General features: G+C 46.0%; 1 protein-coding gene across 2 annotated transcripts in view; it reads left to right on the plus strand.

Moving 5' to 3' along the window:
* Positions 1 to 204: 204 nt before the first annotated feature.
* Positions 205 to 25,841, plus strand: part of LOC147895767 (glycolate oxidase 2-like) — a 117,544-nt gene continuing 91,907 nt past the window's right edge. Inside the window, exons 1-5 of one of the 2 annotated variants that reach the window (XM_087382166.1) lie at positions 205 to 419; positions 570 to 625; positions 705 to 829; positions 966 to 1,012; positions 21,224 to 21,301. In XM_087382166.1, coding sequence (XP_087238292.1) covers positions 411 to 419; positions 570 to 625; positions 705 to 829; positions 966 to 1,012; positions 21,224 to 21,301 — 315 coding nt within the window. In that variant the 5' untranslated portion in view covers positions 205 to 410. Of the gene's footprint in view, positions 626 to 704; positions 830 to 965; positions 1,013 to 21,223; positions 21,302 to 25,841 lie in introns of both variants that reach the window. The other variant, XM_087382165.1, reaches the window with a different exon arrangement.

A 25,841-nucleotide genomic window follows, 5' to 3' on the forward strand; every position in this document is an offset into this window, starting at 1 on the left:
ATTAAGATCTCCGTCTGCCAAAAATGTTGTTAATCTTCATAAAACTAGATTCTGTTTTCCAAAAAGACACGCAAAAAGTCCCGAAGTGATTTAATCTCGAGAAACTATATAGATTTTGAAGCACAACAACTAGGGTGGCCAGTTAAGGCAAGGTAAGAGGGCCAAGAACGAACGTCTCGACAAAGGTTCTTCTGCAACGCCCGTGAGCTTGAGTGCTATGACCGTTCGTGAAAGCTCTAAAGAATATGAACGAGGATTGAAATGCTGAACGTATCAAGAATTACAAAACGATAACAATACAATTGGCCCGAGTGGCTGATAAAACAAGACTTGAATTGGCTGGGCGAACAAAACACAAGCAGCAAGAGGGCGGCGGCTACAGTTCGCAAATTCTCAGCACAATTACCATCATGTCCCAGGGAAGAGAAGCTTCCCCTCCTACTTCAGCTCAAAGCGTTGCCTATGATGGGACGCTTAGCCCCCAGCTCGCGTCGGTAGTCAATGTCACCGAGTACGAGGCTCTGGCCAAGCAGAGACTGCCCAAACTGACATACGATTTTTATGCAGCAGGTGCCGAGGATGAACGGACCTTGCAGCAAAACAAAGCGGCATTCTCAAGAATCAGGTGTTGTGTCGGTTCTGATCTACGAGAGCATCGAACCAGGGTCGTCCAAAGCCAATTTTTATTATTCAGTTCTGTACAGGTTGCTTCCAAGGATCTTGGTGGATGTTACGAAGATTGATTTGTCCACTAAAGCGCTGGGCTTCAGGATCCCCATGCCGATAATGATTGCCCCTACAGCTTTGCATAAAATGGCTCATCCAGAGGGTAACCAGAGTCGAGCTTGTTGTATCCTTTGAAAGCATTCTGTCTATTAATATACAATTTGTATGTAGATAACGTTTGTATTGAATGTTTGCGTGCTTTATCTTACCGAAACATCCTGTTATGGATTTCTTCACAGGGGAGTTGGCCACAGCAAGGGCAGCAGCAGCTGCTAGAACAATCATGGTACGCCTCAAATACGGGGGACAAATGATAGCATGGATACGATATGTTGAGACGGAATTGGGGGAGGATTGTATGATCGATCTTTAGAAGCGTTCAGCATTACGAGACTTTACATCAGAACCGCGTAGTTCCCCTGAAGAAGGCTTGGTCTTTTGGGAGAGAGTTTTTTCCCCACATTGTAACTGAATGATCGGCAAGCTCAAATGTGAATACTAAGATTGACGCTATTCGAATAATTGTATATATTTAACAAGACTGGTCGGTTAGCTCTCACTCCAAGCATGTTGAATCTAAGCGATACTCCAACCTTTAACGTCAGCAAGCATCAAGCCGTCGGTGCATATTTTGAGCTCTCTCCTTAATACCTTGAAAACGTTAATCCTTTTTTTTGAGTTTACATACGGTGGATATTTCTATCCTCCCCATACGCCATGGGCAGCCCCGCCCATTGCATTCATGAGAGTTTTAGGATTTGTTCTAGTACAACACCCTGTATGTTGTCCTGTAAGCCAAGGATAGGGAGTGTGGCTTGATGATCGAAAAACCCTTGAGGAGAAAGTCAGAGTTGTAAAAACGGATGAAGAGAAGACATGTTTGGTTACAAGCTCAAGGAGACAATAGATCGTGCTTTGTCATCTCATTAAAATAGGGAATAAGTGTACTGACTCTAGAGAATCAACGCGGATAGGAGGGTGGGTAAGTGGGATACAAACCCTCATGGATAGATGAAGAGGAAGCCAAAGAGGTGGGATTGAAGAGGATATCCAAAAATAGAACATCGCAAAATATAAACAATCATGAGTTAATTTTTAAATCGAATACAATTATGTTTTATTTTATCAATTTGTGCATAGGTGTCTGAGGGGAGGTCCGGTCTCTTCCAGATGTGTTACCCAAGGCCAAAGGCCACTGGTGTGAGGTGCAAGGACTGCATGATGTGTGGAACTGTGGGTGTTGATGCGACACTTCTAGTGACTGTGTCCTAGGTCACGGAAAAATGGATTGTGTGGTGATGATGCAGCTAGGGAGCAGTTATGGAGTAGCTTGTGGTGCCGGTGATGGTGCAAGTGTGAGACGGAATAGAAAGAAACTATCTAGTAAAAAACAATAGGGAAAGACCAATGCTCATGACGAGAGATAGTGCAAGTGCGGAATGAAACTGAAAGAAATGATGAAACGAAAGACATATAAAGAACCATGCTCATGCTTGTAAGATAGAGAATAAAAATGCGTATGCTAGAGTGAAAAAGGACAAGTACTGGGCTTGCCACAAAGTCACCACTCAACTCCACTTCGCAGATGGTACAGAGATCACTCGTCCGAAATCCCCAATACAATAGGTGAGCTTGTAGCTCAAGCCTCTCCTCTCTCCCTCCTACCCAGCAAAATTGATAAGAACCACAGCTATAATGAACAGCCTGGAGGGTGTTAAGTGCATACACAGCAAAGCCGATGAAATCTATATGACTGTCCAGCAGCGAAAGCTTGGTGGACCCAAGCGAATGAAAAATTTTGATCAGAGTACATCAAATGGAACTATGATGGAGCCGCAGTGTTCCCGGGGTGGGTTGCGTCCTCCTTTTCAATAGTGTCCATGACATTCCGCATATACTCATAGTTCGCCTTGTAGCGATGGTAGCCGTACTTCTATTGATCATGCTTGGATTTAACAAGAGAAAGATCAGCCTGTAGGAAAAGCAGATGCGTTTGCAATGTGGCATATGACCTTTCCAGATTTGAATGTCGCTCACGAAGCCGGGATAGCTCCACATGGTCCTGTTCCATGGCTGGAAGCTGAGTCTGCAATTCAGCCACTTTAAGTTCAGATTTTTCATGCACTGACACTAAAGATGTGAGGTTCTCCTGGAGGAGTGTGAACTCATGCTGCAGTGCAGCTTGTTGATTGGCATGGCAGCTTGGCATCATCTTTGTTTCTGCCTCCCATTCCTGCCTTTAGAGGGCATGCTGCTGTTGCAGTGCAGCCAGCTCTTTTTTACAGACTTCTCTCTTCTCGTGGATTTGTGCCTGTCATTTCTTCTCCTGATTTTGAGAGACCCCATCCAACTCCTCCTTCAAATGCTGTTTTTGGGACAGCATGGGCGGCATGTGACCTGTGGAGTTGAAGAGGGATGCACCTAACTGTGCAAAGCTGTCATCCATGACCTGCTTTGCTATGTGCATGGATCGCTTGGCCCATGCGTACCTGTCACTGAAACTCATGCGGTCTGCCATGTCAATCAGCTCGCCATACTCCTTAAACACGGCTGCCATGCCATGATCCTCCGTAGGCTCCAAATCCTCGACAGGTGTAACAATATCTAGGGTGATGTAACAGGTAGGAGACCTAGTTATTCTGGAGTTGGCTTCCAAGGCCTCTTGCAAGGGAATGGTGAAGAAGTGCTCCTCCAAACGCACAGGAGATATTTTTGGTTTAATTTCAGAAAGGAGCAACCTGGTATGCTGCCACATTTGAGAATGATTGGCCTGAGGATGAGGCTAGACAATGAGCTAGCATATCACTCATGTGGTGGGGGCCACTCAGCTAGAAGAGGCAAACCATCTTCAAAAATAATCTGACCGGGCCTTGTGTCACATTTGGAGATTTTTTTGGTTTAATTTCAGAAAGGAGCAACCTGGTATGTTGCCACATTTGAGAATGATTGGCCTGAGGATGAGGCTAGATAATGAGCTAGCATATCATTCTCATGTGGTGGGTGCCACTCAGCTAGAAGAGGCAAGCCATCTTCAAAAATAATCTTCACGGGCCTTGTGTCTTTTGGGTGACCCACTACACCTCGGGCACTTGTGAAACCCTTACTACCATTGTGTCTGCTTGGAGGCATCATCCTGTGAGAAGTTGGAAGTGGTGGCTGCTTGAGGGAATGTATGGGGGCCTGCTGCATATCCCCAAGATGAAGTGAACCTGTAACAGCCCTGGGTGGGGGTGTGAGCGTACCAGATAAAGAAGCCCCACATACACTAAGATTCAGGTCAAACCCATGAGTGTTAACCTAAGTAAAATGCTCCATAATGGGCTGAGAGGGAATGGAACCAACGTCAACTTGTCTGGGGTCCTGGTGTGCCTCAAAATGCTCCGTAATGCGCTGAGAGGGAATGGAACCAACGTCAACCTGTGACGCAAGTTGTCCGGGGTCCCGGTGTGCCTCTCAAACAATGGATGAGATGCCAGCATTTGTCATGGTACTCACGATAGGAGGATCTGTGGCTGATGTCACCACTGATAGAGGAAAACCTATCAGTGGGTTTAGGAAGTCGTGTAGATCCGTCCAATCTTGGGTGTCTGTAAACACAAGCAGGAAGCTGCAAAGAGGGGGTCACAAGAGAATTGACGATGATGCCCACTGCTCTGGAATCGGAGTAGACACCGGGCCTGCGCATGATACCTGAGCTGAGATAGGCGTAGACACCGGGGAGTCAGAATGACTTTCACCTTGACTTGGCCCTTTGGATGCCTCTTGAGATGTGACCCTTTGTGATGCAGAGGGTATGTAATCGGAGCCATCATGATCTGAATTTGAAGGGGTGGATGTACTAGGATGTGACATATGAGAAACCTCCACCTCTGTGCAGTCTTCGTCAGAGCTGATCATGATAGCTGGTCTGGATGGATGTAGGGCTCTGATATAACTTTTGCCTCTTAGGACGGTGCACAGGTCGTAGAGAGTCCGTGGACCTTCCAATGCAAGGCAAAGCAGCTGGATGTGGAGAGAGGCCCTAGGAGCTCATTGCAGCCTGAAATAGGGTAAATAGGCTGTCTTTGGGAAGTCGAGGTCTATACTTCTCCCTTCTCTCTAGCATAGATATGTAGTACAGCCAGGAGGGGGACACCGATTAGGTGAGATTTACAGAGGGAGAGGCACGGTGTGGAAGCCAAGAGGAGTCGGCTGCAGAGGAGAAATTATGAGAGCGGAAAGGGGCTGGGTAGCATCCAGCTGAAGGGTCCTTGGTAGGCGAGAATTGCAGAGGGCGAGGGGGCTGTGGAGAGAACAGAAGAAGGCCTATTCCAGACGAAATTTGGAGAGGGAGAAGGGGTTGTGGAGAGGCCAGAAGGAGGGCCTATTCCGGACAAAATTTGCAGAGGGAGAAGTTGCTATGGAGAGGCCAGAAGGAGGGCCTATTGTAGACCAAATTTGCAGAGGGAGAAGGGTCTGTGGAGAGGGCAGAAGGAGGGCCTGTTCCAAGCAAAATTTGCAGAGGGAGAAAAGGCTATGGAGACGTCAGAAGGAGGGCCTATTGCAGATGAAATTTGCAGAGGGAGAAGGGGCTGTGCAGAGGCCAGAAGAGGTGTCTCGTGTAGACGATTTTTCTAGAATGTGGGGGGGATGTGTAGCAACCAGAAAGTGCAGCCTTTGTAGGTGAGAAATGCACAGAGAGGGGGAGCTGTATAGGCGTCAGACAATGGTCCTTTATAGGTGAGTTTTTGCAGAGGGGGCGGGAGCTTTGTAGGCACCAGAAGAAGGGGGCTGAGGTGGGTGAACAGAGGGGAAGGGGGTGTGCAGGAGGGCAGAGAGAGAGGAGGTGGGGGGGGGATGATGCGATTTGAGGAGAGGGAAAAGGACTGTGCAGGAGGGCAGAGAGAGAGAGGGGGCTTAGGCGAGGTGGGGAGGGGGCAAGGAACGCAGGAGAGTAGAGGAAGAGAGGGGGCTGATGCGAGATGGGGAGGGGGACGGGGACTGTGCAGGAGGGTAGAGGGAGAGAGGGGGCTGAGGCAAGGTCAGAGAGGGGGATGGGACCGTTCAGGAGGGCAGAAACAGAGAGGGGGATGATGTGAGATGGATAGAGGGTAGGTTCTAGTCCGTGGCAGCAGGGAATGGATTCACAGGTGGTTGGAGACGAAGTGAGGCCATTTTGGAGAGTGAACTGGAGAGGGGAGAGATGCCAAGGGGAGTATTTTGACATGGAGAGACAAGAGTAGAAGGGTCAAGGGGATACCTTGACATAGAGAGTCCAGAGGAAAAGGTCAAGGAAATACCTTATGCAAAGTGACACCAAACCTCGTTGTACTTTTACCAAACCTGAGTGACACCAAGCCTCCTTGTACGCGGTGATACCAAAACCACCTTGTACCGTGTACCGAAACTGAGGTGACACCAAGCCTCCTTGTATGATGGTGACTACTTCTTGCTGCTTCAAAAAGCCCTTCACATCCACAACGTTTTTCCTTTTTGGTGATCAAGCACCAGGGTTCTTTGATTGTTAAGGACCAAGGTTCTTGTGTGTCTTATAACATCCATTTGACTTGTGATCCGGGTTCTTTTGTCTTGTGTCACCAAATAGTTGATATGTGCCCAAGGCCGCTTGGTGTCCTATGGCACCAAGATTGGATATGTGACCAAGGGGCCTTGCGTCTATTTCACCTACAATGGATGTGTGTAATGGATGTGTGTCCGAGGACGTCTTATGTCCGATGTCACCAAAAGAACAACTATAGCCAGTTGTGCTATGCCACTAAAGGAACAAGGATCTCCTTACATTCATGTCCCTAACTAGAAAATACATTCAGTTAAATGAAATGAAGTCAAACGCACTCTTAAAAAAAAAAAAAAGCCTTGTGTAATAGTATTTATAGGAGTATCCTAGAGCAATGTAGCCAGTAAGCATGATACTTCTTTACCTGTGACCCATTCATAGGTGCATGTAGTTCACGAGTGCATGTAACATCTTGCCGTCCAAAGTGGCCAAGTAAACCCTGCCCCTTGAAATAATCTTTGTGAGGAAGAAGGGGCTTGTCCAGCTATTGATGGACTTCGCCTTGTGCTTTAGGAATTTACTTGAGACGGCACGCAAAGCTAAAGGTGTGGAGAACGAGCATCCCCTTTTGCAAATCTTTCCGTCATGCTTGGAGGATGCAGCTGACGTGTGCTACAGTGAATTTCCCTTTGATTACTTCTAAAATTGGATGGACCTAAGGGACGAATTTTTGCTTCATGCTGGAAAAGGTTGATCATATGATTGTTGAAGAGTTGTCCACAGACACAATGAAGTTGGGAGAGAGCATCTTTGAAATGAACACTCGAATGAGGGTCTTGGATGCTAAGATATCGGTCCCACCTAATGATGCTGTCATGAAGGGGTTGTTCTTGGAAGCATTACCTCCCTCAATTGCAATAAGACTTGTTGACAAACTTTCTGAGGGAAGCCGTGAAGATGGAATGGTCTCAATTAAGTTTTGCAGCACCACAACCTTCAATCAGCAAGCTTCCAAGAGAGGAGAGATCATGAGACTGGCAGCATCTCAAGAAGGAGTTGGAAGAAATCAAAGAAGGGCCTAAAGAAAGAACAAGGGCAGAGGGATCTTCTTGCTTTGAAACCCAGGTTAGAGTGCTCTTTAATGCGCCGAGTGCAAAGGTTTTGGTCATGGTCACTGGTAATGTCCCTCTAAACGTAAGGTACTGACTTCTGCCTCGTTTTGTACCTTTGTGGAATTCATGGACATGATGTCTCCGTATGTAGGTACCTAAAGGGGTGAAGGAAGCTTTACTGGAGTATGCGACTGGAGAACCCTTAGTTGCTGCTGTGGTCCAGAGTACCCCCTGCTGTTTGTGACTGCATCAGAGCCACTTATCCCTTTTACTGTTCCGCCTCCTTTGCTTCCGAATCCCTCTTTGTTTCAAGCTCCTGCACTCAATCAGGTTGGGGCTCCATAATTTAATCCTCAGCCTATTATGTACTATACCAACCACCTACCCCAAGAGGTGGGTATGCACCATACTACCCATGCGGTCGATGAGGTGGTTTTTAAGGAGATTGGGGAAGACGAGGCAAAGGGGAGCCCAACCTTCGTGTGCTATAGATGTGGTGAGTACGACCAATACCAAGGTGATTCTACAGTGCTGTTTTTCGGACTATCTTGCACACCATGCAAAACCAATGACCACTACAGCAAAGTCTGCCCCAATGGTAGGGAGGAACCAACATCTTAAGTCAATACGATTGAGGTAGTACTGGCGGGGGAGGTAGGCAAGACACGGTCACAAACTAAGGGTGGCATGGTTCTAGAGGCCTTGTTTCCAACGAAGACCACCTCCATCACAAAGGCTAGTACAAGTGCATCAGCAAAGCCATAGGAAGTCCTCCCCTCCCCCAATTTCTTGATAGAGAAGATTCCCAAGAAGAGCTTGCTTTGTCTTCCATCCAAAGGAATATCTCAGGGGATGCGGTTGTCAAGGCCTACCCTAAGTCCTAATTGTGCTACATCTCCTAGCAAACAAACTATACCTTCAATGTACCAAGCTATGGTTAAGGGTGTTACCTGTGACTTTCAATCAATTTTGGAGGAGGAGGGCAACACCCCTCAGTTCCGTTCTCGTAAGTTCAAAACAATGAGGTTTGCAATCGGCCTACATAATGTACAAACATGAGCAAGGAAGAGCAATGAGGATCTCCACTCTCCCCACAGTGAGCACATCCAACAAAGCGAAGGGAAAGTCGGCCCGCATGGTACTTCGGACGACAAAGGCAAGGGGGTGATGGATTACACAATGCAAGAGAGAATGGCTGGAGATTTAGCTCTACGTCCTTGACCTTGGGTGAGCTTTTATCCTCGGACGAAAGCTAGGGTTCTCCGATCTCAAAAATCCATCACACAGCCCTATTCTTTGATGGAATTTCAACCCAACATCACTCTAGATTGATATGATATGATTATGATTATGATTCTGTTAGCATAGATTAGTACTCAGCAAGGGTACTAGTGTACCCTTTGCTTCAGCCCACTGAGGCTTGTATGAGTTCGCTTTTCTGTGCGCTTTGTCCCATAGGCCCGCGAGGTCTCCCGTGGACGTTAATATATCTTTCTTTCTTTCTATCGAAACTATGTCCGATTGTCTCGAAAATTCAAGCACCAGACCATTGCGTTCTTGAAACGCATACTAGGAGGGCAACAAAGGGGACAAGTTCCAGCAGAAGATGGTTAGGATGGATAGGCAATGAACCAATTCTCGGCTTCCTTTGCCCTCACGAGTTAACAAAGTCCCATGTTCATTGTGGAGATAAATGGGATCCAACTACAAGATGTCTTCTTAGATGGGCATGCATGAACATTATGCCCAAAGGTACAATGCAACACCTTGGTCTGAAGCTGACAAGTGACATACATTTTGAAGTACAAATGCCTAATCAACACAAAGTGAAGCCTGTGGGAGTGGTCAAAGGTGTCCGCATGAAGATTGGTGGAGTCACATTCCTATCCAACTTTGTCCCCTGGATATGACCGAAGATGAACACACCTATCCTCTACTTCTCGGTAGGCCATGGTTAAGGTCTAGCAAGGCCATTCATCCACGGATGAGGTCCAGTTGCCTAAGCTTAGGGTCGACGTCTTTGGAAATAGATATGATCCTCGGAAAGCTCGTGACCGGCCGATAGAATTGGGGGGAAGAGGACTTCGACGAGGAAGCATGTGTGGAGGAGGACCGTTGGGCTCTTGGGCAATTGGCCTATCCGGGGAGAGCAATTGGCCTACATTGAGGACTCACCCTTTCAAGATGAAACCTATGATGTAGACGCACGATACGTTGATGAGGGCTTGACGTACTTGTTGGATCAAGCTGGTCCAGAATAGGAAGAAGCTATCATCTTGGATTGGATGGGAGCCATGGGCTCCTTATTAGCCAACATGGTAGAGGTATGCCTCCACGGATAATTTTGAAGCCCACCTTGGTAGTCCAAGGACGGTGCAAGAAGTAACCCCTGAAGCATCTGGTTTACCAAGTTTAGGTGAACTAGTTTATGACACGATGCCTTTTGGTCTTTGCAACAATCTCCACGTGTATTGGAGGATAGTGTCTGACAAGGTGTTGGTGAGGTCAACTATGTGACTCAGTGAAATGTTGATGATGAGGCAATGGAGACACATTACACAGATAGTTCCTACCGAATTGAGGACCATCCAGCAACAACAGAGGGAGTGGACACTGATGGTACCGCAAAGTCAGGTGACAAGTATGATCCCTATGATACAGAAGAGGAGGATCATCTAGTACTAACCTATAGATCATCTAGTACTAACCTATAGAGGGAGAGGACACTGAGGGTATTGAAGGGGCTGCTGACCATTATGATCCCTATGGGATCGAAGAGGACGATGACCACCGGGTGGCTAATGTTACCCGAGGATGGGTGGTGTACCATATGACTACTGAAAGGACCACTAACACCACTATTGGACGAATAAGCGGAGTAGTACGCATTTGAACTGGAGTTGTGGACCTTCCACGCAACAGGGAAGCCCACACCTCATAGGAGAGGAAGATGGCACGGATCTCACCCTGCTTAACCTTTACCTATTAGAGGCAGATCTCCCCACGGTAGAGGATCTTCTAGGACTACATATGAGGTGGAAGGCTTACCCCACTAAGGAATGCTCAACTAGGCCCAAAGAGACAAAAAGAAAATGACAACAACTGTGGCCTCTACATGCCAATCACTTCAACAGGACGCACCATTATCTTTTCCTTAGTCATGGTTGAGGGAAGTGGAGGGGTATTTTCATCTGGAGGATACTCCTGCACATGAACATTTGGGAGCAATGGAACCAAGTAAGATGCATGCCCCAGGTTGATCATTCAAGAAACCGAGGATACCTCAACATCAGGATTGAGGACCAACCTCAGCATGTGAACGTAGCTAGTTGGGTTTGGGAGCATGATTATCTTCTTGCTGCATTGACTCAGTGGAATTTTCGTTGTTAGGTAAGTTGAGTTTTCAGTGGTTCTCCATTGTTCATGATTATCCCAACTATGGTAAGGCTGTCCAAGTTGATATTGAGAAAATGGAGCAAATAGGGTTGATCTACCCAAGAGACTACTCCGTTAGGTAAGTGGAATTTTCATTGTTCCCAAAAGCAGGACAAACTTCGCGTATGTGTAGACTACCGGAGTTTGAATGCAACCACAAGATGGGATTGGTTTCCCCTTTCCTTCACTGACACGGTGTTGGAGACGATATCTGGTGATCTTGTCTCTCATTCATGGATGGGTGTAGCGGGTACAACCAAGTTAGGGTCAGGGAGCAAGATCAGTCTAAGACAACTTGTCACGTAGTGGCCCGGGCACATATGCTTACAGAATGATGCCATTTGGTTTATGTAATGTACTAGCAACGTTGCAATGCCTAATCACCAAACTTTTCTAGGAGAATGTTGGAAAGTTCCTTGAGGTCTTTTTAGATGACTTCTCTACCTGCACTTGAATGCTGACAAGTGCTTTTTTAAGCATTGTGAGAGGTTCTCCTTGGCCACATTGTTCTGCTGGAGTGAATGCAGATCCAGCTGAGGTGGAGGTGATACTCACATTGCCTATTCCTCGCACACCCAGAGAAGTGAAGCCCTTTTTGGGGCATGTGGGTTACTATAGAAGGTTCATTCGTTTTTATGTGGACATCGCGGTAGCACTGACAGAACTTCTTTGCAAGGAATGGTCCTTTGTTTGGTCTGCACCTCAACAACTAGGATTTGACAATCTAAAGGAATGTCTAGTAAGGGCACCCATTGTACGCCAGCCCAACTGGGAGGTCATTTTCCATGTTAATGTGGATGCTAGTGCATTGGCCATTGGTGCAATATTGGCCCAGCCTTACAAGGACCACAAGGTGGATTCGCTTGTGTACTTTGTCAGCCGCCGACAACTAAATGGAGCATAACAAAATTATATTATTATTGTGCTCGCACACGAAACTCAATCCATCCTTGAAGAGGCTCACGGTGGCATAGGGGCTGGTCGTATGGCTTTCGAAGCCATTGCTAGAAAGATCATGAGAGCCGGTTTTTGGTGGCCCAAGTTGTCCCAAGATTGTTACACCCATGTGCGCCGATGTGACTCCTATCAACGAGCAGCACCGAGGCCCACCAGATATGAATATCTACCCCTCAAACCATTCAGCCCAGTGCCACCCAAGTGGGTCGAGGCCAAGGTGGTGTCACGTGCACAGCCCATGTAGTGGCCACTTTCTTATATGATCAGATCATCTCCAAGTTTGTGTGTTTGGGAGAACTAATGATTGATCGAGGAACCAACTTCTTGAATGACATTATTGCTAGACTCATCAAATAATGCAAAAATCCTTCGCTTCATATTACCCTCGTGGCAATGGCTTGGTTGAGAGTAGTAACAAAACCATTTGTGGTATCTTGACTCGACTTTGCCTTGCTCGGGAGAGTGGGATCCTCTATTTGCATACTGGACCGCGTACAAGGCCAATACTAAATATTCACCGTCCAATTGGTGTACGGCCTCAATGTAGTCATGCCCTATGAATTCCGTATGGAGGCTACCTGGGTGATGGCCGAGATGGAGAATCACTTAGAGGTCTAAACAATTGAAAGATAATGGGATCTCGAAGCCGTGGAGGAGCACCATCGGGAGGTCGTCTTTGCTCAAGAAGTGTGCCAGCGTAGGCAAAGAGAATGGCTTGACCGGAATCTCCCACATAGAGAGTTGAAGTGGGTGATTTTGTATTATTATATTCGAGTAAGTTCCTGAAACACGAGCCTAATTTCGTCAGTGGCTGGACATGCCCTTTCTTCATCATAAAGATTATTATGAGTGGCGGGGTTTGCTTGGCCACTATGGAGGGCAAGACGTTACATGCACCGGTAAATGGGTCACGAGTAAAGCAGTATTATGTTCACTTAGAACATCTATCTATGACTCCTATATATACTATCAAAAAAAAAAGAAAGGAAAAGAGTGCATTTGTCTTCATTTATTTCACTAGGCTTGGTAGAAGATAAATACAATATATTCTTCGTTTTTTGAGGAAAGAGAGAAATGGACCATGGCATGTGTAACGTATCCTTGTTCCTTTGGTGGCAAAGCCCTGCTTGTTTGTGAAATTCTGACACAGGACATAGGAAGACTTGGTCAATTGCACTATCTTGGGACATAGGAAAAGAGTGAACCTTGGTCACATGTCAATGTTGGTGGTTGGTCACCAATGCTTTACAAATTATTATGCATATGACACCTTCTGGTGTGGGGGCAGCCAGGAGAAACTTATCCGTCAAATATTTTTCAAGGACACTAGAGGACTTTGATCATAGGACAAGAATGAACCGTGTTACATGTCAATGATTTGTGCTTGGTTGCCAACGAGTAACAAATACTTACGAACATGAAGGGATTATGGTGCAGGAAGCTCCCTTGGATGGATACAAGAGCTAAGGGTGACCTCCAGAGTTGATGGTACAAGGAGGCTTTCTCTTTTGTTTATTTGATGTATTTTAGTAAGCATTGGGTTTGCCCAAGAGACTCCGTGGGTCTTTAGAAACCTAGTATACCTGCTTATTCTTGGGCAATAATGACGACATAGGTGTTACTTTGGTTGCTAAGTATGCCTTGCTTTTGTTCTTCAAGAAATTTTGTTACCTGTTTTTCCTTCTCTTTCATTTTCTGTCTTATTTTCTGTGTACATTTTTGAACTTTAGAACAACAAAAAATCTAAATCTATACAGTTGGATATATTCTAGTCTTACAAAGGTATATTGATGGTACATGGAGGCTTGGTGTCACCTTAGGTTTGGTATCACATAAGGTTCGGTAGATGAACAAGGTGGTTTGTTCTCATATGATACAAGGAGGCTTAGTGTCACCGTAGGTTCAGTACTCGGAACAACATGCTTTGGTATCACATGGACCATGAGGCTCTTCTTGCTCCAGCGAGAGGCTCGCGCTCATCCTCCATGTCTTGACATTTCAGATCCTCATTCTTTTATTACCTTCTCTCCACTTCTCTATGTTAGAATTCCCTTGATCCCTTTCCACTGCTCTCTCCTCTTTATTCCTTAAACACCCCATGTCTCTCTACATCCCTCCACCTCTCTCCACTCCATTCCTTGAACACCTCCCCTCTCTCTACATCCCTCCACCTCTCTCCATTCCATCCCTCGAACACCTCACCTCTCTCTACATCCCTCCACCTCTTTCCACTCCATCCTTTGAACACGTGACCTCTCTCTTCATCCCTCTTGCTTTCTCCACTCGATCTTTTGAATACCTCACCTCTCTATACTCCCTCTACCTATCTCCACTCCATTCCTTAAACAACTCACCTCTCTCTTCATTCCTCCTAGAGAGTTTAGAGATCGAGGAGATCGCGCCCCCCACCACAGCGCGAGACGGCTCGATACGAGATATTTTCACAGCTCACTAGAGAGCCATTACTGTGCTGGGCTTCGGTTTCTAAGCCCCAGCTCCGAGGTTGACTTGATTTAGCTTGTACTTGATTGGTGTTTTTTTTTTCTTTCAAGAAAATTACTTCATTAAGTATGAACGAAAACCGCGAGAGCAAGCTTAAATGCGGGAATACATCATGCTATGCATGAGAAAAAAACAGCTCAAAAGGAGCTAATAAAAAACCAAGGCGGAGGCTGAAAATGCCACCTCAACGCTGAGGGAGACTCAGAGAAGAAAGGAGATCCTCTCCAAACTCTGAGAAAAGTGACTCTCCTGGCAGTGGCTGCTCTGGAGGATCCCTGCATGCTCGCCGAGATGGCCATCAGAGTGTGTACTGTGGCGTTCTAAATACTAGCCATAGCCTGGGAAGGGTGAACCTGGGTACCTCCATCGCCTCTGTACACCTAGCTCTCCAAATATGCCAAGCTGCAATGCTAGCCAGAATCTCCCATGATGTGTCTACTGAGGCATGAACAGGTCTGAAAGGAGTGAAGGGAACATCCTGAAGGGAACAAGACTCCATTGAGTGTCGCCGTACAATGAGAGCTGGATTTGGATCATGTCCCTCGAAGAACACCTGAGGGCCGGTAAGAGATAACCATGCTACTGAACCCCAGGTCATATAAAAAGGTGCTGTATGAAAGATACTGAAAATCCTAGCAACACCTTTCCAGATCGTCATCGCCTGTCTGCACTGCCAAGGGCAATGCTGTACTTACTCAACTGCAGTGTGGCAACAAGGACAAGTAGGGTCAGCTCCGAACCTGGATCCCCACAGGTTCACTGCAATCCCTCCATGAATAGAAAGCCAAAAGAAAATAGTGATCTTTCTATTCCTGAGGGATTTCGAGAGCCTACGCCAAAAGTTTTTCCGCACAACTGCAGAAATCTGAAAATTGTCCCATTGAGGGGCTCTAGAGGGCCTCCAACCTCTACTGCTGAGCTGAAATCTCCGGGCATTTCTGGCTGGGGATGCTCTTCTCTCGGTGCCCCTCATCAATCCATTCCCACTCCCCCTTGGATCCCACTACAAGAACCTAATAGGGGAACCACCATATAGCAAGAGTCTCCAAGACCCCAGTGCAAGGAGAAGGGGATCGGGGTCAAGAAACCACTGTGAGTCCGTGCCCCACTCCATGAGACCTGCAATCATGACATGCTGAAAGGCAACCTCCAAAAGAATATAATCAAAAAATCTGGTAAGTCTGCCTCCCGATTGAACATCAAAGACTAGGGTATCCTCATGTGCATCCTGCAGGGCAATAATTTGTAAAGGAATGCCCGTCCCTCAGAAGCTCCCCACCAAGTGGACTCTATGATCGGCATGTTATTTGTGTCTATCTGCTCTGCTGGAATGGCTGCCTCTAACTGCTGTATCATCCTGATTGCACTCTGTCTGAGGTGGCCAACTGCTAAAAGTCTCTGATTCTCTGGAAGTCTTCTAAAGGCTTGCCATGCGCCTACTGTAGAAGTAGGTCCCCTCTCCCATCTAGACCACTGCATATAGTGTGACACTCCAAGTGGCCTGCCATGGTCATCCAATATCGAGTCATTCCACGACTGGCTGCCTATGAATTTCTTCACGAGAGGTGGGTGGAACTCTGCGAAGAGTGTTTCTGAAGCTGCCTCAAGCTTTTCGAATAGTAGCCATGAGAGGGGAAGGGGGATATTTGAGATGGGCTGAAGTAAAGATCCATATGATGCTATCCATCCAATCTTGCCCATGAGATGGAGTATAAGATTGAATGTTGCGTGAGAAGAAATCTTTCCACGGCTCCTATTGAGGCATCAATCCACGTACTACGAACTTACAGAGCAAGGCCATACACACTGCAAGTTCGGGTCAATAATATTGAGACCTCCTTCGCCAGTGGGGAGAATAAGAGTCTCCCAAGCCGCCTTGGCTACAACTTCTAAGGTGCCATCTAAACCGCTCCATAGGAAGTTCCTGATAGGTCTCATGAGCTGAGCGATACAACCTCTAGACCTGCACCAACAAGAGCAAACGAATCAGGTAGTAATACCTTGTCCACAACCACAACTCTGCATGCAAGGTCAAGTCTGGCAAAACTCCAAAATTTGAGTTTCCTCCTGATACTCTCTAACACTGGAGCAAACTGTTGTGTTGGAGAGATGCCCACCCCAACCTAGCATCCCAGATATCTGATAGAACACCCCTCTGAATCCAAGTGAACCCTATGTCATTCCCCTAGTCTAGAGTGTCCTCATCACTGATCCAAAAGCCATTGGATTTGTTCCAATTAATGTGTGAACCTGCCGCAATGCAAAACAAATCCAACGCCGTCCTGAATGATGTTAGTGTCTGTGGAGTGGCATCCAAAAAAACAGCCGTATCATCTGCCAACTCATTGTCTAAGAGCTCATCCTCTTGTCTCAAAGGAAGCCTGCTTTCTCTGCGTCTTTTTTAAGCTGCTGCAACTCGTTTTTTGAAAAAATCATAGTTTTTGCGGCCGGTGGGAGCGGACGGAGATTGGCTGAAGGAAGAGCCATCACCAATCGAGGTGGGTGAGGCCGACTCGAACACAAAAAGGTTCCTTCCGCACTAAGCTGCCCGGGAGAAGGAGGAGGAAGGTGAGCTGAGGAGGAGGAGGAGGAGGGGCTGAGGAGGAAAGGGAGGAGGGGGAGGATGAGGAGGAGGGAGGAGGTGGAAAAGGGGTAGGCAGAGAGGAGGGAGGAGGCGTAGAGGGGGAAGGGTGGACAGGCTGAGGCGAGGGTAGAGGAGGCGGGGGGTAGGGAGGGCTGAGAAGGGGGTAGAGGAGGTTGGGGGGGGGAGGGTAGAGGAGGCGGGGGAGAGAGCTGAGGCGGGAGGAGAGAGGGAAGAGGCCGGGGTGGAGGAGGCGGGGGAGAGGGCTGAGGTGGGGGGTAGGGAGTGGGGCTGAGAGGGAGGAGAGGTAGGGAGGGAGACGGGGGGAGAGGGCTGAGGTGAGGGGAGGGGGGGTAGGGAGTGGTTGAGAGGGAGGCAGCCGGGGGAGAAAGAAAGAAAAAAGAAAGAAAGAAAGTCTATTAATGTCCACGGGAGACCAACAGGTCTATGGGACAGCAAAAACCGTCTAGTACATCTGCTTTAGGGAGGGCACATGGCAGATCCCAGGGAGTGCAAAACCAACCCCAATTATTTAGAATACCTACATCATAGTCTGAAGAAGTAATCAGCCATACATCAGTTTAAGACTGAGAGTCTTTTGGTTTTGATTTAAACCTTTGATTAGTGCTATGCCTTCAGAATAAACTGCCCATTTTCCATCCTTCCTAGCAGCCCTAACTTTAGCTAATTCCGTTGCCTTGTTCTTCAATTGAGCTTGTGTAAGTTCCTCAGCTATCCATATGTTAGTCCCTTTCAACTTGTAAGATTGTCGAAGAAGCTTGATGCGTAAATCTCGCGACTTGAGTGTAAGAATAAGCATGTGCTTTGGAATGCCGGATATTAGTTGTATCATCATCATCATCATCATCATCATCATTATCATCATCAACCTTCCATTCAATGTTAGGCATGGCTGCTTTGACATGTGCTAAAGTCTCATTGAAAGAGTCATCATCTTTGAACCATCCTTTAGGGAGCCCCCCCACTCTAATCTTCAATGCATTATCATGTCTTGCCTCGTGTTCCTTGATCTCTTCTTGGATATCAGTCTTGTTTGCCTTTGTGTCAAACTCCTCAATCACTTCTTTCTTGATTGATTGTACTTCAGTATGGATTATATCTTTGACTATAGAGACTAGTTAAGTAGTAGGAGGAGAATTTTTTACATGAGTCCACAACCTCAGCAATTATTGCCTGCTTGCCAGGTCCCTCTAGAACTTGAAGTCGAGCTTTTACTTCTGCCAGCTCAAGCCTTAACTCTCTGACTGCTTGCTACAAATAATAAATCTGTTCATGTTGTCCAATGATAGGTCGTTTGGACCCTTCTTGCTAGTAATTGCGTGCATACGGAGATGGTGTCATGGCTGCAACTGTAGAGTACCGAGTCTCGATAGTTGAGGTTGATGGAGTTGAGGGGGTTTGGAGGAGAGGGTAGGCCAATCCATATTGCTTAGAACTCCCTAGTTGAACCTAACCCCCAAGTTGGGCTGGGAGTTTAGCCCAACTCAGGGTTAGAAACCCTAGGGGCTTTGCCGTGAGAAGGTACAGGCAGGTACGATGACTTGTACGGGATGTACAAAAATGTACGAAAATGGTACATAGAGCTGTACGGTGTTGTACAACGACCTGTACGGGATTGTACGGAGACTGTACGGTGTTGTACGACGACCTGTACGGGACTGTAAGGGGAGTGTACGACGAGCTATACGGAGGGGTTACGGAGCTGTATGACGGGCTGTACGGGGGGGGTACGGAGAGCTGTACGGTGGGCTGTACGGAGAGGCTAGCGGAGAAGCTGAGCGGAGAGGTTAGCGGGGAGGCTAGCGGAGAGGAGAGGCTGAGCGGCGAGAGGGAGGAGAGGTAGGGAGGGAGACGGGCTGAGAGGGTGGAGAGGGAGGGGGCTGAGAGAGAGGAGGGGGCTGAGAGAGAGGAGAACGGGGCTAAGAGAGGGGAGAGGCTAGGCCAAGAGGAGGGAGCGGCAGTCGTGCGGGGAGGAGCGGTAGCTCTTGGATCATACTTTGAACATTTGGACTAGACCTTGATTGGTGTTTGACTGACTATGATTTTGATTTTGCTAGCATAGATTAGTATTCAGCAAGGGCTCTAGCGCGCCCTTTGCTCCAGCTCATTGAGGCTTGTATGAGTCTACTTTTTTTGTGCACTTTGTCCCATAGGCCCGTGAGGCCTCCCGCAGACATTAATACATATTTCTTTCTTTCTTTCTTTCTCCTGTCCATTCCTTGAATACATCACCTCTCTACATCCCTCCGTCTCTCTCCACTCATTCCTTGAACACCTCTCTTCTCTCTACATCACCTCTCTCCACTCCATCCCTTAAACACCTCACCTCTCTCTTCATCCCTTCACCTCTCTCCTCTTCATTCCCTTTGAAAAACATACCTCTCTCTAACATCCCTTACACATCGGGGACGACGAGAGACACAAGCGTTGTAAATTGAAAAAACTCCCATGCTAGGCCCGACAATTCAAAATCCCAACACAAGGACTCACTAGAATTTCAAGAGAAGGCCACCCAATAGTGTGGGCATAAGTGGCTCCATAGGGCAAGGCTGTCCCTTTTCGTTCATGCCTATGAGTCAAGCTGTTGAAACGCGATGAGAACATCAATTTCACTTAATTGAGCATTCGGGTGACACCCCTTACAGAAATTGCATGTTGCAATTTGCTACTTCCTACTAGAAATACCAATTTGCATGTTGAGAGCTCTATCATGCTATTGGACATACTACCAAGGGACAGTAGTACAAACTGGTACACAATAGATTAGCATTAAACATCATGGCACATCCATTGGAATTGGCTTTACAGATGGTGAGGTGTCATGTGTGCAAGCAGGTGGAAAGGGGATGCAAGCAGGCGAAAGGAGAGGGGGGGAGAGGAGCGTGAGGGAGAGAGAAGAAGGTGGAGGGTGGTCATGAGATAGGTTTAGCAAGGGGGAGGCGAAGAAGGTGGAGGGTTGTGATGAGCGGTGAGGTAAAGTGGGGGAGGGAAAAGTGCTGAGGGTGGTGGCAGGGCAGATGTCATGTAGAGCAGGTGTTCGAAAATTTCCACCACTAAAGGCATGGGGTCTAGGTTGCTATTAGTTCTTGATATGGATATTTCTGTTCTTGTACTTTGTTTTTTTTTTCAAAAAGATTACTTCATTAAGTATGAATGAAAACCGCAAGAGCAAGCTCAAGTGCGGAAGTACATCATGGATATCTCCGTCCTTGTACTTTGTAGCAGCTTACTGGTGTGGAAATGAATGTGTCCTTTGTCTACTTGGTCGTAGCCACCACACCATCTCTATCTGAAAGCAAGAGACCCTAGATGTAGTCGTTTAGTGGACATTATAAGTGTTTTTCATTATTTCTCGTTTGTGCACCCTTAGGTATGTGCTCGGAGTCTCTTTGTTTCTCTTCCTTTCTCCAGAACCAATTCATAGTGCATGCAATTGCAATTTATGCTTGTTGCGATGATAGCCTTACACCAATTCATAGTGCATGCAATCCATACTTGTTGTGATGATATCCTTACACCAATCATAAATGGCATTTCTAGGCTTTGTCTTGAAAATTTTGACTGTTTTTGAGAGAGATATGCTGGCCTTACATAGGTTGCTTGATCTTTGGGAGATTTCTCTTGCCTTTACTTGGCTATCTTGGAAGAATTGTGTTATTTCTGCTTGATACATCTACTAACGAACGATGAGTTGAACTTGGGGTTTCCCAGCCATTCTGCTCCCATTTCATTTTCAAGGTTATGCAAGCCAGCATCCCCATTGTTTGGCAATTATGATTAGCAAGACTCCTACTATACTTATGAAAGCGTGTCACGATTTCTTTTTGGAGTAAGTTAATTTTCCAAGGGTCGTACACTGTATAAAGGTCTAATTGCCAAAATGTGAGACATTTGTTTCTTTTGATGAAGGAATTCTATTCGAAGCGTTGTAGCCCTTGGATTTTGCTATTGAGATCTTGGGTGAGGTAAATTGCATGGCAGCTTAGGATTGCTTTTGCAGACTTGTTAAAGGGAATTGTTGTATTCTTCATGCATATTTGTGCTTTTTGATGATCTTTATCCTTTAATTATTTTGTTGATAGTAGCGTAGTAACATATCCTTCAGATTTCTTTGCCCTTGTTCTATATCAATCAGGTGGCTTTTTGTTTAAAGGCTGTAAGTGGTCTGACATTCTCTTTGAAATGATAATTTTGAAGAACTCAATGTGCCACCTTTGAGCTGTTTTGTTTTGAAATCAGCGTCCTAGGAGCATGGTTCTTCTTATAACCATCCACCTATATCTATCATATGGTTTCTTCTTGTACATGCTTTGTAAATTAGTGCCATTTAGCTGTATCAAGTGTATGGTTTCTTCTTTATAATTTCTTACTAGTGTAAAATTTAACCCGCAGGTCCTTTCAAGCTCATCTACTTGCAGCATTGAAGAGGTTGCAGAAACCAACAATAGTGTCCGATTCTTTCAATTATATGTAAGTTTTGAGTTTCATCTTGTTTTGCAAAATTATAATAAACAAAGTTGTAAACATAAAAATGTTATGTTTGATGTATGACAATAAAATTACAGCTAAACATCAATTTATAAGATCTGTATTTTAGATTTCCAGCTTGATTGCCATGGTGTTTTGGAAACTATTTTTTATATACAAATTTGTTCCTAGCAATGCCTAAGCACGTATGAGAGAGAGAGGGAGGAGGGGAGAGAGGGAGGGACGGAGATGTAACATAATATGTTGGGGCTGACTATGGCCTATGCGACTTGAACAATTATCAGACAATGCACTTTTGGGACAAAGAAACTGTAGCATTTCTCAGACTAAGCTATGCCTTGTGATCTTGAAGCACATATTTTATGGAAAATTCAATGACAATGATCTCCCCTCTCAAAGCAACACTAAAGCAACCAGTGTTATATTTAAGCTCCTATTATCTGCTCGTTGGCATGCATTCTAAACAGATTAGGGTTCTGGAACTATTATTGCCAAGCATTCAGCTTTTAAAGCTTGAGAATCAATGGTAAATCATTTTGAGTTCTTGATTTTTTCCCTCTGTAGGCATGGAGTGGAAGGGCGCCTCAACCAGGGTGGTGTATTGTAGCAATGAAGTTTGAATTTTGGCACTGCTTTTGGCAAAGAAACTATTATTCAGACTCGACTGTATGGGAGGCTATGCTTGCGACCGTGATGAATGCCCCAAATCAGCAAGACATGGGCTTTCATAGCCAGCCTCAAGGCTTCTCTGTTTAATTGGGAATTTGATTGAGACTGCAACCAGGAAACTCAAGGTAGGAAGGGCGAGACCATGATAATTTTCTGGTGAAGTACATCCAGCATAGATCTAAGAAGCATGGAGCATATTTACTTAATGAAGTGGTGGGATTCAGCCTATCTACAAGGCAGAAGATTCCGTGGACTTATCCATTTAAAGGACAGCTAAATCTGGCATGCCATGGCAAAGCTGCTGGAGCAGCACTTAAATAATTGTTAGAAGATTTATGCAGGTGACAAGCAGTCTTTAGACAAGATCACTCCACATTGGATTACATCTTACCCATTGCGCCTTATAGAGGCCGAGCATCATAAGCAAAAGTCTACCTGTGTTTTTTGTAGACTTCAGAAAGGCATTTGATTCTGTACCTCGGGCAAATGCACAAACAAAAGTAATAAGATCGTATCCGCCGGATTGTACCTGGGAAGTCATAGCTGTGCATGAGTAGGTAAAAGGATAAGTCCATTCTACAGCAAATTTGTCCGGGCCAATCTCTGTATCATGCCCTTCTTATAAGCATTGACAGAGGCATGGGTGATGGGACAGGGGTGCGGGCTCTACAATTGCTGGGACAGTAGTGTTTATTTTACTTACATTGATGCCATCTTTCTTGTGCTATCTACTTTTGAAGGGCTGCAATTTCACGTGAATGTACTCCCATCATTCTGCGTGGACAACAAACATCGACAGATTGGTCCTCTCCTCTCATGGCACGTAATTGACTAACTGCAATGGTGAAATTTGGAGGCTAAATGCCTCATGTGAGCACTGCAATACATATGTATTGTGGGGGACATTAGTCCCATATACGTTGCTGTAATGTTATGGTCCTTGGATATAGTGGCTTGTCAGAGACCCTCCTTACTTCCCGCCGGCTCTTTTTGGGGTGTTGAGAAGGCTTTGCAGCATTATGGGGCAGATGTCTGGGACCCTCTGCACCCGGTGCATCCGGTGTTGACAAGCATCCTGTTCTGGTTGCTCACGTGATTTCAGAGATGTTGTGTTCCTGCTCGGTCTGTACGCGCCAAATGGCAATGGTTGTGGCTGCTGTGTACTCCCATAAATAATCTCATCAGCACACGTTCACGTCTTGGAGTAATGCTACAATCAGTGGCAGTCATAATTTCGTTTTTGCCTCATAATGAATCCTCACCACCAAAGACAAACTCAGCATATTCTGAGCAGCACGCGTTGTCCTTTACCTTCACAAAGAAACCGGGATCTTCCGACCATTGCTCAATAGGATATGAGCATTGTCATGGCCCCGGATGAAAGAAAGGAATTAAAGCCCTCTTGATCTACATATCTAATCTTAGGGGTACTCGAGGTAACCACTAAGATTAGCTCTTCTTCGATGACCACATTAGGTTGCTGATAGACAGGCTTGTCTTCCTTGGTTTTGTCCTACATCTTTTTCATTCGATCTACCCTTTTCTTCTGGCAATCCCTCATCATATGTTTGGACATGGCAAAGGAGTAGCACTTCGTTTCTTTTTCTTGCTCTCTATCAGAAGAGTGAGCATATCCATAAGCCTTATTCCTTTCTTCTTGGGCTTGCTTTCCTCTTTGCATTCCTTCTTCTTGGATCAACAAGGGACTGAGTTCCTCGAGAGTTAAAGGTTTTGACCTCCTACAGTAGTCCCATGATCATTGAAAATGCCTCAGCATCCCTGAGCACCCAATCTCTGATAGCAGCCAGATCTTCTGTTTGACTATGGCACCTGTTGTATCTTTCTGATCTGCACACTTCACCTCTATCTCCCACAACGCACGTGCTGTTACACAAGTTCTCCTGATTTGCTCTGCGGCTCCTGCGCTAATACTAGACCTGCGCTCTTGCTCTTCAATCTCACGGGCGATGGCAATTTTTTCTTTCCTCCCAGCCAACTCTCAAGGACTCAATGCGTGATTCCACATTTCTCAACGTTATTTCCTTCATGCTTATCCCTGAGACCCACAACTCCCTAGATAGTTCCTGGCCACATGTCTACATTTTAGGCCCTTACTTAGATGCATCCTTTTTCACCCCTCTCTTGGAGTTCCTTTAAAAACAATTGCCCCTCGGCAATTTGCACATTTAGATGCACCTAGGCCCTAGCCCTATTAGAACTATCTAGTCAATGCCATACGCCCTCACCTAGGACCTTGGCAGTTACTTCTCTTGACCATTTAATTACGCACATTAATTATTACAAAAGTTGGTCATCTAAGAGAAAATGCCCACCGATCTATCCGAGGTCATGCTATCTCGGCTAGAGCATAACATTCCTTCCCTCTTCAAGCATCAGCGTCCTCGATGATGAAATCTGGGAATGCTCTCCGTAACTGGTATACGGATTCCCAGGTAGCTTCCGATAGAGGCTGACCATGCCATGCAACCAACACCGTGGGTATCTTCCGATTTCGTATCTGCATAGTTCCTCGGTCCAGGATTCTTGTTGGTTTGCGCCTTGCAATATCCTCTATCTCCTGAAACAAAACCACACCTTCGATTAGTGAGTCACCTGTATGTAAAAATTTCTTTAAGCGCGAAACATGAAAAACCGGGTGCACCTTACACCCCTGTGGTAATTCTAATTTATAGGCTACACTGCCTATTCTCTTTAGAATTAACCACGGCCCACAGTATCGAGGTGATAACTTAGCACACTCTCCTGAAGTCAACGACTTCGAGTGCGAAGGAATTCTGAGAAAAACTTTTTCTCCTTCTTCAAATACTCTTATAGACCGATTTTCATCCGCATACACCTTGGCTCTATCCATAGCCTGGCGGATATTAGCTCTCGCAAGTGCTAGCATCTCCCGCATCTGAACTACAAAGTTCGCGGCACTAGGCACTTTCTGAGGTACTCCAACTATAGTTGGATTGGCTGGTCTATAACCATAGTTCAGCTCAAACGGACTGAACCCAGTAGATGAATGTTTCCTATCATTGTAGGCAAACTCCAACAATGGCAACCACTTGTCCCATGTATGTTGCCTCAATGACACATATGCCCTCAGCATATCCTCTAAAGTCTGGTTGACTCTCTCCGTCTGACCATCCGTCTCAGGATGATCCCCACTACTCATTCCCAACTCAGTCCTTAGTGTCTCAAATACCGCTGTCCAAAAGTGACCGGTAAACCTGACATCTCTGTCTGACACTATGGATCTAGGCAATCCATGCAGACGAAATATATGTCTAATAAACAAATCCGCCACTTGCGGGGCACTAACAGACTCTCTAGTCGGAATGAAGTGAGCCATCTTGGTTAGACGATCAACCACCACAAGGATAGAATTATACCCTCCTTGTGTTGCAGGTAGTCCTACAATAAAATCCATGGAAATGCTCTCCCACTTACTTAGTGGTATTTCCAAGGGCTGTAAAAGTCCGGGTGGCTTCACCCGCTCGGCCTTACTTACCTGACACGAGAAACACCGTATCACATATTCATGAATATGTTTTTTCATCTTTGGCCAAAAGAAATCTCGCTTCACGAGATCATAGGTCTTCTCGACACCTGGATGTCCCGCACACGGGCTATCATGGCATTGTCAAATGACTCTCTGCCTGAGATCATTCTGACCAGGTACTACAACCTTGCCATTTCTAACTAGCATACCATCCCTTATGGTATATCTTGCATAAGTTTGGCCTTTTCTGGATGCCAGGTCATCCTTTTCATTTTCCCCGGGTTTTAACACATGAGCTTTAGGCCATAAGCTCTGGACAAACTCGTCCACCTTTTGAGTTTCTCT

This window comes from Dipteris shenzhenensis, chromosome 12, assembly GCF_047967505.1.
Source record: "Dipteris shenzhenensis isolate YYH24624 ecotype China chromosome 12, Dip_SZ_1.0, whole genome shotgun sequence".
NCBI lineage: Eukaryota > Viridiplantae > Streptophyta > Polypodiopsida > Gleicheniales > Dipteridaceae > Dipteris > Dipteris shenzhenensis.